The sequence below is a fragment of the Mustela lutreola genome, chromosome 3, assembly GCF_030435805.1.
Source record: "Mustela lutreola isolate mMusLut2 chromosome 3, mMusLut2.pri, whole genome shotgun sequence".
NCBI classification, from domain to species: Eukaryota; Metazoa; Chordata; class Mammalia; order Carnivora; family Mustelidae; genus Mustela; species Mustela lutreola.
The window spans coordinates 18,995,570-19,010,344 of NC_081292.1; the positions used below are offsets into that span (position 1 = coordinate 18,995,570).

Genomic DNA, 14,775 nt, shown 5'->3' on the forward strand with positions numbered 1-14,775 from the left:
TTTGTTACTTGTTTTGATTAGATAAATATGATTTTTTTGGTGTGTATTTGTGGAAAAAATCTCTGTGATAACCATTCTTATAACTGAAAATAGGATACTTGTCTTTAAGTGGATTTAGGATAAAAAAACATAGGTTATACAGGAAAAAAATAGCAGAAAAGAAAAAAGCCAGGAAACAAACGAACACTAACAATAAACCCCAAAGTGTATACATTATGGTAAATACATAGGTTTACATTTTTCTCTTAAAACATAGAATATTGCAGAGTGGATTAAAAAGACAGTAATCTGCATTCATTGCCAATTGAATAAAATTTGTCTAGTCCGTTACTCCACTGTACAGTGTTCTATCAGTTAATACCGTCTTCAGTTACCTTGAAGATGGACTTTATTCACTTTGGTATTGCCAGTAGATAGCTGGTATATGGTTGGTACTCAAATATGTGTGAAATGATTTAATAATAAAATAGACGGTAAGTGGATAACAATGAGAAAAATAGCATTGAATCAAAAAGTACTCTGTACAATGATTTCACATTGATAAATGGCACAATCAATAGTGAAGATATAATAGATTCAAAACTTTATGTGCCAAGGAGCATTGCTGTAAAATATATGGAGCAAAAACTGTTAGGAACACAGAGATGAATGGGCAGGAAGAGGCTAGGCTTTGTAATCAGTCACATCTGGGTTTGAATCCCTGCTCCGCTGCCTATGCTTGAGTCAATGATCTCTCTTTTCTGAACCTCATTTTCATCAGTTACAAAAATAGAAGTAACCTCATTGTTGTGAAGATTAAGTAAGGGAAAGTGGATAAAATACTGGCCCAGAGTAGTCAGCCTTTCTTCCCCATCAGGGCCTTTACTTTTTTTTTTTTTTTTTACTTTTTTTTTTTTTTTTTTTGACAGAGATCACAAGTAGGCAGAGAGGCAGGCAGAGAGAGAGAGAGAGAGAGAGGGAGGGAGAAGCAGGCTCCCAGCTGAGCAGAGAGCCCGATGCGGGACTCGATCCCAGGACCCTGAGATTATGACCTGAGCCGAAGGCAGCGCCTAAGGCAGCGCCTTAATCCACTGAGCCACCCAGGTGCCCCAGGTCCTTTACTTTTTGAAAGAGGAAGGAAGGGAGGGAGGGGGGAGGGAGGGAGAGAAGGAGAAGGACCGACATCCTGGACGTCGTCACATCTTTGCATTTTGATATCAGCCCATTACGTTACATTATCAAACTTTTTGATCTTTGCTGGTCTGATCAGTGAAAAAGGAACAGCATGGTAGGTGTGATCTGCATTTCACTTTGAGTGAGGTTGAGTATCACGTTGTAGATTTAAGAGACTTAAATATCTTTTCCTGTTTATATTCTTTGCCCATTTTTTTTTTCCTTTTTGTTTTTGTTGTTAGGCTGATTAACTCTTGTAGGGGTTCTTTATCGTTTAAGGAAATCAGCCTCTCCTTATTTGCAAGTAAGTTTCCCATTTGTTTTGGGACTTTGTTTTTAGTGGTTTTTTTTCATTCAGTAATTAAAAAATTTTTATATAGTCAAGCCACTAATCTTTTTAAATGGCATTCTGGTTTTATGTCATATGTGCAAAGGGCTACCTCAGCTTAAGATAATTTTAGAAGGTCATTTTTCTCCTAGTATCTGTATGGTTCCTATATTTAAGTTTATATCTTGATCCGTCTGTGATTTATTTTGTTAGAGGTATGTTATTTTAAAATGCCCTATAAATTGTATGTGCTAAAAATAAGTTGTGCTCTTTATTAATATCATGCCATTTGGTATCTTAAAAAGGGTGGGACTTTGTAGAAAAATGTTAAGTAGAGACACCTGGGTGGCTCAGTCGATTAAGTGTCTGCCTTCCATTCAGGTCATGATCTCAGGGTCCTGGGATCCAGTCCTGTGTAAGGCTGCCTGCTCAGTGGGGCATCTGCTTATCCTTCTTCCTCTGCACGCCCCCTTTCTCTCTCCTTCTCTGTCTCTCTAGCTCAAATAAATAAATAAAATCTTTTAAAAAATAATGAAATAAAATAAATGTAGGGAGACCAGGCAATAAGCTACAGATGGCCACCAGGTTGGTTGTGGAAAGGGGGTATGTCAGTTCCCTTAAGACAAAGGCCCTTGAGGGGCACCTGGGTGGCTCAGTGGGTTAAAGCCTCTAACTTCGGCTCAGGTCATGATCCCAGGATCCTGGGATCGAGCCCCACGCCGTCGGGCTCTCTGCTCTGCAGGGAACCTGCTTTCTCCCCTCTCTCTCTCTGCCTGCCTCTCTGCCTACTTGTGATTTCTCTTTCTCTGTCAAATAAATAAAATCTTTAAAAAAAAAAAAAAAAAGACAAAGGCCCTTGAAACTGTGAGCTAGCTACAGGGAGGCAGAGTTCAGCTCCTCCAGGAAGAAAGAATATTTTAACAATTACAGAGCCCAACAATAGAATCGGCTTCTTTCATCGATGGTGGAGTAAGTGAAACGGTTTTCTGAGTATTCCGGGAAGCCTGCATTTCTTACTACTATAGTCCTCTCTCTGATTTTTCATAAAGAGCTTTGCATTTTACAATGGGCGTCATTAGCAAGCAGTTCTTGGGAAATAAGTGTGTGTAGGAATGAGAGGTGTAGGGCTTCTCTTTAAAAACAACAAATAAACCCAACACTGTATTGGATTCCGGGGCATGAACGAATAAGATTAAACAAGGAAACTGTCCCCAAAGACCACAGCCTTAGCTTGTACAGAGGTAGGGACAAAATGTTAATAAAATCCACTCTTAGATCAACAAGGCCAAAAGCGCTGTACAGTCCAATCTAAACCGAGAAGGAATGGTGCCTATGGTAGAGTCACTTACATTGGCAGCGAACCCAGGGCTGACTAGCAACTGGATTGGAAATTCACCCCACCCTCCAAACCCAAACAATCCCCCTTCTTTCATGCAGGTAACACGAGATGACAGCACAGGGATCAGACCCTAATGCACAGCCTTTCATGAACCCCGTCCCTCTTTTCATCCTGATCAGGGGATAAAGGAAGTGGGTTTCCTGGCTGGTCTCATCCTGGTCAGCATTTTGCCTGCTTTGCAGAACCACTATCCTAGTTAAGTGCAATCTGTTGGACCTGCATTGGGTTGAAAACAGCAGGGTCTTTGTCAGTGAAAATAGCTGTGGCGACAGGGAGGACATTTGTAAAAATGCTGGCCTGGCTCACGTTCCCTGCCAGCTGGTGCCACGCTCTTTGATGTGACTCTTGAAATTCCCGACACTCAGCCCTTAAGGTTTAGCCAGGACCTAATGAGTATTGAGATTCAGTTCTCTGGGATCATGGTACCAGTGGCTTCTAAACATGGGTATTGTCCCACTGAAGCTGGCCAAGACTTCTGAGAAGTTGAGAAAAATAGGTTGTTCTTGAAGAGGTATCGAGATATTTTTGTAAAGAATTTTTTGGGTTCTTTTCCAGTGGTTTTATTTTTATTGGGTACCAGCGGTCCAGGAGTTGAAGGTCATGTGTCTTAGTCCATTCCAGCTACTGTAACAAAATACCATAGACTAGGTTTCTTATAAAGAACAAAAATTTGGGGCACCTGGGTGGCTCAGTGGGTTAAAGCCTCTGCCTTCGGCTCAGGTCATGATCCCAGGGTCCTGGGATCAAGCCCCATGTCGGGCTCTCTGCTCCGTGGGGAGCCTGCTTCCCCCCTCTCTCTGCCTGCCTCTCTGCCTACTTGGGATCTCTCTCTCTGTGTCAAATAAGTAAATAAAATCTTAAAAAAAAAAAAAAATTATTTATTTATTTATTTATTTATTTATTTTTTGGCCCTGATTCATTATTTAATGGCTGTGCAGGCCTTGGTCTCTTATTTCTGCTGCTTGCGGGCCCACTGCTCTGGGGTCAGGGTTTTCTGCTCAAAGGCATGAATGTGCAGAAGCTCTTCTGCTAGGCACGTGTTCACCAGCCGGTGTCTCTGAAGCAGTGGCTTCCCCTCGAACTTGGCCGACACCACCAGGACTCGGAAGCTGGACGCGCAACGGTGGGGAGTCATGTCCTCGACTTCCACATGCTCCGCCTCCAGGTCCCGCTGCAGCTTCTCCCAGAGGTATTCAGCGCTGAGTTCCATCGCGGCGGCCCAGAAGGGGCGACAACCTAGCCGGGAGGGAACCCCAGCTCCGACCCCCCAGAAATTTATTTCTTACAGCTCTGGAGGTTGGAACTCTTAAGATCAGGGTGCCAGCCGATCAGATGAGGGCCCTCTTTTGGGATGCAGACTTCTCATTGGATTCTTAACACAGTGGAGGGAAGGGTGAATGTTCCTTCTGGGGTCTCTTGTTAAGGCCCCCTCATGACCTTAGCACCTCCCAAAGGCCTCTCTCCTGGGGCCATCACCTGTGACATTAAGATCTCAATATGTGAAGTTTCGGGGGTGGGGGGTGGCCACAGTCAGACTATGGCAACATGGATAGCTGGAACCCAGCCTTCATGTGAGACCTGTGTCACAGTCCAGGTTATGCTTTTGATAAAAAGAAACCCTCCCACTAAAAGTGTCTGGTCGCTCCACAGAATGTCCTCTACCTATTCCAAATTACAAGTATAAAGATTGTACAGCAGTATGGAAAACGTCTGTGAAGTGATGCTTTGAAAAGCCTATTCCAGCTGCCTCTACCTTATGATCACTACTATCTGTATGGAGAAGGTCTAGGAGAGATCTCTTCAGTTAAAAATGTACGGTATGTCTAGGTAATGGAACGTGTTCAGAGATTTCTCTTTGCCTTTTAAAATTTTATGTGCTGTAAAAAATAAGGAAAAAATGACTTAAAACAGAAGGACTGTGTTTGGGTAAGTCTGTAGGCCCCTGTTCATTCTCCCTTATGAGCATGGACTAGGCCAGTGTTTGCATGTGGGCCTGAGCGTCCTATTTGCTTCTATAGAGAGTGGCAGGGAATGCCTGGCTTTCCCAGACCATTGCATAGGGGTGGGAGAACTGTGGCCAATTCTGGCCTACCACCTGGGTTTTTTGTTCACCTGCCTGGGAGCTGAGCCGGGTTTACTGATTGCCATAGGAGCTCTCCATGTCAGAAGCTAACTTTCCTCCGATGTCCTTGTTTTGATCTTCCCTGTTGTCTTGGGCTTCCCTAGAGACTCCTTCGTAAGTAGGATCTGAGCCTTGCATTTCTTTTCAGTTATCCCGTTATTACACAGGAGCCCTGTTGACGGTGGTAAGACATGGGGCGGGGGGAAGCACTCTGTTATCTCGTGATAACAGATAACTCTCAGTGAGTTTTTTGTCATTGCAGATTCAAGAGCCTTTTCATTTCTTTTCCTGTTTAGATGTTTTGCTCATTTTTTCCTGTTGTGTTGATTACCTTTTGTAGGCGTTCTTTATAGTTTCAGGAAATTAGCCTCCCCTTAGTTGCAAATATGTTTCCCATTTGTCTTTTGGTTTTGTTTATGAACTTTTTATTTTCCATGCAGAGAGTTAAAAAAAATTAATAAATTTGACTGCATAAAATTCTTCACAAGTTCTTCTCACGAGTTTTTTTTTCACACCATGGGCGAGACAGGAAGCCAAAAGGGGCTCAAGTTGGGTATTTCCCTTCTCTCACGTCAGTTAGGCTCTGATAAAACCCCTGTTAGTGGTTTAGGCTCTGGTAAAATAGTTTCCATTGAGGGCAGGTCTTGTTAAGGAGAACAGAACAGTCTGGGTGTATTTCAGAATGGCATCTTCCCCTTCCCTCTGCTTGAAGCCTGAGGAGAATTTCTACCAGTTACAGTGAGAAACTTTATGAGGTTCCTTGAGACAAAACCCAGGCAGTTGTGGGAGCCCCTCAAGGCTTGGCTTCAGAAGTTTTTAATCTCTCAGTATCCATTAATTAATAATTAAAGGATAGTCAGCCAGTTACCTATTAAATGTTCTTACCCAGTGCTGGTTCCAGCAAAGTCCTTGTTCAGGTAAGATGTGATTCTCTGTAACTACCCATCTCTCTAGGTTTGAGGGTATTGATTTGCTCTATGATCTCAGTTCTCTAAGGGACTTGAGAAGAGTTGTTGATTTCCAGTTTTTCAGCTTTGTTCTTGCCATGAGTATGGGAGTGATGACATCTGAGCTCTTCCCATGTCAAATCAGAAACTGAAATTCACCATCTTTTTTTTTTTTTTGTACAGCTGTACTGTGAATGGTTTCTATATCATTAAATGGCTTATAAAAGGAAAAAATATTTTATGACATGTAAAAATTATATCAAATTCGGTTTGGTAAATTTCAATTCAAATTTCAATTATATCAAATTCACATTTCGTATCCAGAGGTAAAATTCTACTGAGGCATAGGCACTCTCGTTCATCTGTGCATTGTCTGTGGTAGAATTGAGTAGTTGTGACTGAGACTCTACGGCCAGCAAAGCCCAAAGTATTTACTATCTGACCCTTTCCAGGAAAAGTTTGCTGAGCCCTAGGTTACCCCAGTCTGGTCACAAGTCCTGGGTAAGTTCAAATTCTTTGGTGCTGCGCTTGAGTTGAAAACGAACAGTTACTGAGCCCCTGTGAAGTGCTGGAGAGGATTGTTACATTCAGAGATGAATGAAGACTTAGGCCTGCCCCCAAGGAGCTTACAGGCTTGTGGGGTATACTGGAGGGCCAACCAAAGCAGCATTTAGTGGCCTGGTTCAGAACGAAAACCACTGGCGTTAGTCTCGGACAAGAGAGAGTCAGTAGAGCCCAGCCGATCTGATAAAATGGGAAGTACCAGAGGATGGGCTAAGGGCTGCCTCTTGTAGGAGAAGGTCTCTGTTGCCGTTTCTGACAAGCAGTGACTGTTAACAGTTATGCACACCCAGTGTTGGCTGTGGGCCCCTCAGTATTGTAAGGCCACTTCTGAATATGCACAACTATGTTCAGTGTGATTTTTAATTCTTAAAGTTAACCAGGAAGTAACTCCCATTTGGGAAGGAATTGGGCTCATTTCTGAAAAAAAAAGAGTTCAAAGTGGACCGCCTGTCGAATCTCAGATAATCGCCAATGATCAGGGAGAATCTCCTAAGCATTTATAAGGAGGTAGACATGCGTGAATATTTTTAGGTTGGTCTTGACTCTTGTCGGTAGTGTTTCCACTCGCTCTGTCCTCTGAAGGGGTCATGTAGGAGAGAAGCTCGGCCTCAAACTGTTGAGCACGGGTATGTCCTCTAACACAGGGTGGCTCTGTTGTGATCTCCATAGAGAACAGGAACCTAGTTCTCTAGAACCAAGCTCTAGCATCTGGAGATGCTAGAACTTTCAAACTCTTGGCCACAACCTGCTGTAAACTCCTTATTGTAAACAGCCCTTATTGTTATGAGCAACAGCTGTAAGACATCAGAAACACTTCCTCCTCTTGAGTGGGTTGTCGCTGACGAGGAGGGTCTGTGTGGGCCCAAAAGAGTAAGATGGATGTAGGCAGCAAGCAGATACACAATCTCAATGGCCTTATTCGCTAAAGACAACTTCCCTGAGGAGAGTAAGATGGCCACACTAGCGTCTTGAGCTCTCTTTGGAGACCATAGCATTAAGGTTCATGATCAGTTAGTAGCTTTAAGTCTTTCTGGCTATGTCCTGAGACTGAAACCCTGGCACCCTGGGCCCTGGTTTGGCAAGGAAACAAAGGTAAATTCTCTCTCTCTTTTTTTTAATCAGAGTGATTGTGAAATCTCCCCAGGAGGTCTTATAAGGAGGCCATCGCCAGATGCTATCAGACATTAATGGGGCTGGAGATAATGAAGCCAGTGACCCATGCAGAAGGGACAGAGGCACAAATGAAGAGCATGTTCTTGACCATCTCGCAGCTCTCCTTGAATTTAGACTTAAGAGGACCTCCAAATTAGTATGCTAAGATCTCCTTAATGAGAGTCGTGTCTTACGCCTTCCTTAATTATGTCCAGAGGTGGGGAGCTCGTGCCCTTACCTCAACCCGCACTGGGGTTCGCTAATGACTGGGCTAGGGTTCTTATGGTTGCAAGTGACAGAATCCAACTCACACTGGTTTGAAAGAAAAAAAATCAGCATTTTTTTTTTTTTTTTTTAAATCTCTTGACAAAACGTGGAAGGGTAGGTTTCAGGAGTGAGTAGAATCTGGGCTTGACTACTACGAATCAGTCAATTTCAATTTCTCCGTCCCTCTCCCTGCCTCCCTAACACTCCTCCTTTCCTCTTTCAGTCTGGAATTTTCTCTGCTCATCTTCATTCTGTGAGATTGGTGTTCTCCACTTCGCAGAACACACAAGTAACTTCCCAAGCTCACATACACATCCAGCTCCCAATAAAGGCTTAGGTATTTGTTCTTTCTGTTTCCCTTGTTCCCTGGGCGGGGGGTGGGGGGTGGGGAGATCTGGCTAACTTCACCTCCCTCTAGTGTCTATGTCTTTGCGGTCCCAGTGGCCAGGAAGGAAGGACACTCCCAGGTTATGGTTGGCATACAGGAAAGTTTTTCACAGACGAAGGGAAAGAGTGCCAGGCCAAGGAGACTAGAAATGGACATTAGAAACATCTTGGGTGATTGGGATTGCTTTCACCAATGCTGTACTTCCTCATTTGGCCTTCTCTTGAAACACAGAATGAATGAGTTCTTTCTTCGGCGTGACCTTTCCATTGCTTGAACACGGCTGCCACATCTGGCCACTTGGCCTTTTATGGCAAGCTCCTGGCCCAGGTGTCCTGTGTCTGCATTCCTGTGCACCCTTCCTTTCCGCTCCAGCAGGACCCTCGTGAGCTCCTCCCTGCTTCCTCTCCTTCAGCCTCCTTGATCACCCTGCCCTTGCTCCTCACCCTGCTCCTGTCCCCAGAATTCCCCTTAATCATTGCTCACTCGCCTTTGACAGCTGAGGACCCATTACCCAGTATCATGTAGGAATGCAGTCCTTTCAGTAGAAAACAGGTTTGGGAACCCAATAGATCTGTCTGGATTCCATCTTCCCCACTGAGTAAAAGTGTGACCTTGAGAAATTGAAAGTTAGCATTTTGCAATGTTGTAATAGGATTGTGGACCAATTAAGATCTACCACCTTGTCCCCAGCCCAAAGCCGGACGTATGAGCAAGCACCAATAAACTGTGGCCCTGGTTACTGTCAATTCTGACATCTCCTAGGAAAGGGACATGTAGTTAGAGACCTTATATTCCATCCTGTGCCTTGGAGAAAAAGATGGGATTCCTCCTAGCCTGGGAAGGACAACTTTGAAGATGAGACCTGACTATATAGGCAGGCAAAAATTGGACCTTTGGACTTAAATTTCTTTCTCCTGGAGGCCTTAGACACCTGGTCCACAGGGAGTGTAGCTGTTGATTGAGTTTCTCTTCTTTTCTATCTCGGATCCTGAGCTAATTGTCTTGATGAAAGTTAAAGCCCCATTAGCCCAAGCTAGGGAATTGGACAGAACATGATGCCATCTAGGTCAGCTACTACGGACCCTAAAGGTATAGATGGTTCCTTCCCAGGCCTTGCTGCAAGGGCCCACTCAGCCTGTTCAGTTCAACAGAAGAAAGATGGTTGTCATGTTCCTGCTTCTGCCAAGTATCTTGGCATTTGAGGCTCTCCATATGTTGTCTCTAGCCTACTTCTCCAACTTTAACTCCCTATACCCCCTTATACTCGCCTTCTACCCATTCAGATCATGTTCCCAGACCCTGCCTTTTGAATACAAGCCCCCCTCTGAAATTTTCCCACATCATTACCCAAGTGGGTTTCCTGCCACAAAATAAATTCTTGCACCTTATGCCCCCATCCCTCCATGAACAGCCATCCACTGAATGAACCCATGTTTGTTCTGTCGTATTACTCTTGTTCTGTTCCAGTATTAGAGATGTGGGTATGAATGACCTCGAGTTCCTGACCTCATGGCGTTTACATTCTAGTGAAAGAAACAGAACACACACACAAATAGATACTTTATGCCAGGTGTGTTAAGTATTGTGTTGAAAACGAAAGCAAAGTAAGAAAATAGAAGATGCCGTTGGGGTTGGGGAGAGGGGAGGGAATGACAATTTCAGATAGTCTCATCATGGATTTTAGAGTTTTAAGGATTTGGAGGATTGGGAAGTGGAAGGGCATCTAGTCCAGAATACCTCCTAATTTCAGGATCTCTTTGACAGCATCTCTGAAATACTATGAACCATAGAGGTAATACACTGTTGCTATTAAGAGCACAGGTCTAGGAGTTAGATTAACCTGAGTCTGAATTCTAGCTCAATTGCTTGTTACAACTTCCATCTCAGAGATGCGACTTTTAAATAATATATGTATCATTATATATATATATATATATATATATATATATCACTTATATAAACATATATATAATATATAAATCAACATAAACATTAAAATTTAAAATACTTAAAATCATTTAAAATGATGTATTTAAAATATGTAAAATTATATGCATATATGATATTAATTATATATTTAATATTTATTTAAACTTACTTATAATGCATGTATACATATGTGTTTGTTTGCTTATTGCTAACCCTAGTGTTTCTGGGAGGTTTAACTTAACCAGGTGGTCTGGCCTAAGATCAAATTGGATTTTTCATTACCTTTTTGGCTAATGAACCAAGTAAACCTGCCTTCTGCTAGGCTTGGTTTTTGTTAATTATCTCTTCAAACTTGATGTTCTTTTTTTTTTTTTTCTTTTCTTATTTTGCATGTTGTTTTTAATGAGACAGTGTTTTGGGGAGGTTTTATAGGCAAGAGAAAAAGGAGCCTGTCACCAACAACAGGTAGCGGGCTATAATGCCGACCTTCCCTAAAACATTTTAAGGGACATGGCGAGCCGTGTGCTGAGTTGCACCGTTTGTGGCTAACTGCTCTCAGCTAGAACAAGATGAATAAATGCGAATGAGTGGGCAAAGCTACGTGAACATGATGGCTGACGTTTCTTGGGCGCCCATAGTGGGCAGACACTGTACTCAACTAACTCTCATACTTAGTATCCACATGTTACAGAAAAAGGGATGGAACAGAACCAAGTTAGTAGCTCAGGATGATCTAACTAAGAGCTGAAAGAACTGCTGGGATGAGAACTTGTTTTTATTTGTAATAAAATATCCCATTGGCATACAAGGGAATAAAGCTGTAATCATGAGCCAAATGCATGAGGGAGAAGGAAAAATGGGGCCAGCTGTGAGACCAGACATTATCTTCCAGGGCCAATAGTAACAGTGCCAGCTCTGCGGGTAGAGACACAGTCGTGGGGACAGACCTCTTGCATGCAAAACCTAGCTTTTTTTTCTTTTTTTTAATAAATTTATTTATTTTCAGAAAAACAGTATTCATTATTTTTTCACCACACCCAGTGCTCCATGCAATCCGTGCCCTCCATAATACCCACCACCCAGTACCCCAACCTCCCCACCCCCCCCGCCACTTCAAACCCCTCAGATTGTTTTTCGGAGTCCATAGTCTTTCATGGTTCACCTCCCCTTCCAATTTACCCCAACTCCCTTCTCCTCTCTATCTCCCCATGTCCTCCATGCTATTTGTTATGCTCCACAAATAAGTGAAACCATATGATAACTGACTCTCTCTGCTTGACTTATTTCACTTAGCATAATCTCTTCCAGTCCTGTCCATGTTGCTACAAAAGTTGGGTATTCATCCTTTCTGATGGAGGCATAATACTCCATAGTGTCAGAAAGGATGAATACCCAAAACCTAGCTTTTAAGACATACGTTGTATGGCTATCTGAAAAGGTTGAATGAAAAAGAAGCAGAAATAAACATATATTTGGAGTCATTTGAGGGGCTTCATCCAACCCTCCTGTCCCAAATTACCTCCTCTGCCAGGGTGTCATGTCTGAAATGCTTTTAGTTAGAGATAATATCCTCGCATAGTTTTTCCAGGTGTCCTGTTCCTGAGGGCCGTACATTTCGCCTTTTCACATCGACTCCCCACTGTTCCCTACCCTGAGATAATTTCAGGTCCTTCCTTGACCTTTTGCTCACACGCTCTCACTGCTTTGTCCTCTCCAGGAGAACATCTCCATTCCTGACTCTCTGTCCCTCCCTCTTTTGTTCCGTGAAGCTGCAGTGGGCCCTCATGGGTTTGTCGTTAGATGGAACCCCTTAGCCGTCGGTTATGATTCCTCTCCTTAGAAAATAGCATTGTAATGTTGAGGGAGCTGGCTGATTCTGTGTGCTTGCAGTTTGAACTGTAGTTTACTGGGTTGGAGGGATGGATGAAGGGCGGCGGGCAAGGTTCTTATAAATTCACCAGACGCCTTTCCCAGTCTTCAATCCCGGCTCCCTCTGCTTATGCATCAAGCTGGTTCTGCTTGTAAAATAGAAACCAGCCCTTCGTTTTCCACCTGACACCTCATGACAGATGGCAATGTCCCTTCTGCTTCTCATCCTTATCTCTCAGCATCCTTCTTCTGTGAACAAATGAGCATCCGTGACTCTTCGTGAGTCCATTCCGTTGAAACAGAAGGCCAGATACACCCTGGTGTATTCAATTATTTTATAATCAATTCTCTCCTCTGCAGCATCTTTCTTCTGAGGGTCAGAGAGCGCTTTACAAACTGTATTGACAACAGAATGGGCTCAGAAGGCAGAGCCCAGTGACTGGCATCTGAGGACCATGATTTAGGAGAGAGGGAACATGAAAAGATGGATTTGACTTTGGTCAAGGAACGATAAGCCCTCTGTGCGTTACCTGCAGAAAGTGACACCGGGAGAAACCAGATCAGCAAATAAATCACGAACGAAAGCATTTCCGGCAAGCCAGTTGGTGTTGGGGGCAGTTGAGAGCCCAGCAAGTGATCTCTTGCTGGGGACACTTAGCAGATCTCTATGGCTTGATTAACGTTTTGAATGCATTAATTCTCACTATTTGTTCAGTGCCTGCGATGAGCCAGACACAGGGTCTGTGCAGCCCTTAGCATAGGGAGGCTTAGGCTGCTGCTGGCGATAGAGTTGTGAACGGATATCCCACACTGCTTGCCTTCAGGAGGCTTATGAGAAGACCCAGGAAAACGTGATAAAGAGGATTAGCAGAGATGAACAGAGGAAGCCGAGTGAAGACTGAATGTCAAGAGCAGAGGTTATAAACTGGTATATGCATAATGGCCCACGCGGTCTAAAAAGGAAATGTCCTTTTAAGTCAAAGTTGAAAAATAATGGAGTGATTGCACAACTGCACCCTGCCACGTGCGTGCCTACACGTGCTGCCACATGCACTAACACATACGTGCTGTAACACACACAAACACATACGTGCCCTCTGATCTCGAGCTGGTTTGGAAGAGCTCAGATCTGCTAACTTTAGCCCCGGTTCCCATGGTAAAGACTAGTTAAAGCAGAGTAACGTTTTAGACGGGGCTGTCGTGACGAGCCGCAGCTTCCCCACCCCCACCCAGTGCATAATTCGAACACATTCATTGCTGCGCAAAGTGGCCGTCTTTTGCAAATATGCCTCCTGGGCAGTCTAGCATTTAAGCCCAAAGTCGGCGGCCCGGAGGGGCAGGAGGGAATGAAGGAAGAAGGTGTCAGTCCTATTCTGAGAGGTGTCGGAGAGGAAGTGACTGTCTGTCGGATGTTGTTAAAAGCTGAAATGTTAATTAGGTGGAGAAGGTGGATGGACTTCCCCAAACGGGATTCGGAAAGGCAAGGCGAGCAAGTGCGTGGGAGCTGTGAGCTTTTGCCTGAAGCGTAGTGTTGGGGAAGGGATGCCAGAGAGAAAGAAAGGTCAGACCACTGGGGGGCTTTGCTGGACAAGCTAAGGAATTGGGACCCATTTGCAGCGTTTCTCTCTCTGCAACCCTCCCTCCCCAAAGACACTAATCCAGTGAACTAAAATTCTAAAAATGAGTTCAAGATAAAGCCACTTAGTTACTAAGGCCAGAATCGTGAGGCTTTACTTGATTCTTCTGTTCCTGCCCCTTCATGAATGTATTTCTCGAGCTCTGCCATTTCCACCTTCTGAATATCCCTCAGTGTCCGCCCCTTGCCATCTCATTCTGCCCCGTCGGCCGCGTTCCTGCCAAGGCTCTGTGCATTCTCAGATGTGCTACTTCTCTCCTCAGGGCTGCCTGCTTGCTGTGTCCCTGCCTCCGTCTTAATTTCACTTTGACAAGCTCTTACCCACCCTTTCGCTTCCAGCTTAATTGTCACTAAGTCAGGGTACCTTGCTCTGACCCGTGCCCATTCTCTACTTTTTTCTTCACAAGACTGGGTCTCCCTCTGTATGTTCTCAAAACATCCTTACGCTTCTCCACCCAGGAACATATAACAATGAAATGGTACTGCTTGCATAATTATCTGCTCAGTGGTTCTCACCATCTTTCAAGTGTTAGCTCCGAGGGAACAAGGGTTAAGTTGTATCCGGCCTGCCCATTGCATCACCTGCCCCAACCCCGAGCAGGGGTCAGTGGCATTGTCCCTGGGAAGTTATAGTTACAAAATAATTGTCAAAAACAATGCTGTGGTATAGTATACTATACTATAGTATACTATACCAAATACTGTGGTATAGTAATGCTTACTGCATTACGGAGGAGTAATGGCAGTGTGGCTATATGAGCAAAGGGACCTTCTTTCTTTCTCTCTCTCTCTCTTTTTAAGATTTTATTTATTTATTTGACAGAGATCACAAGTAGGCAGAGAGGCAGGCAGAGAGCGGGGAGGAAGCAGGCTCCCTGCTGAGCAGAGAGCCCAATGCGGGGCTCCATCCCAGGACCCTGGGATCACGACCTGAGCCGAAGGCAGAGGCTCTAACCCACTGAGCCACCCAGGCGTCCCTCTTATTTATTTCTTCATTCAAACAGTATATAATGAGGCTCATT

At 44.0% G+C, this 14,775-nt stretch overlaps 2 protein-coding genes across 2 annotated transcripts in view; one reads left to right on the forward strand and one right to left on the reverse strand.

Moving 5' to 3' along the window:
• Positions 1-14,775, forward strand: part of SNTB1 (syntrophin beta 1) — a 229,588-nt gene that overhangs the window by 34,989 nt on the left and 179,824 nt on the right. The window lies entirely within an intron of this gene.
• LOC131826451 (bolA-like protein 2) lies at positions 3,790-4,141 on the reverse strand. Its single transcript, XM_059165710.1, has one exon. The coding sequence runs from the start codon at positions 4,087-4,089 to the stop codon at positions 3,829-3,831; it is 261 nt and encodes an 86-aa protein (XP_059021693.1). The 5' UTR covers positions 4,090-4,141; the 3' UTR covers positions 3,790-3,828.

Coding starts and splice junctions, on each gene's coding strand:
- LOC131826451 (XM_059165710.1), bottom strand. CDS start 4,089: ATGGAACTCAGCGCTGAATACCTCTGGGAGAAGCTGCAGCGGGACCTG.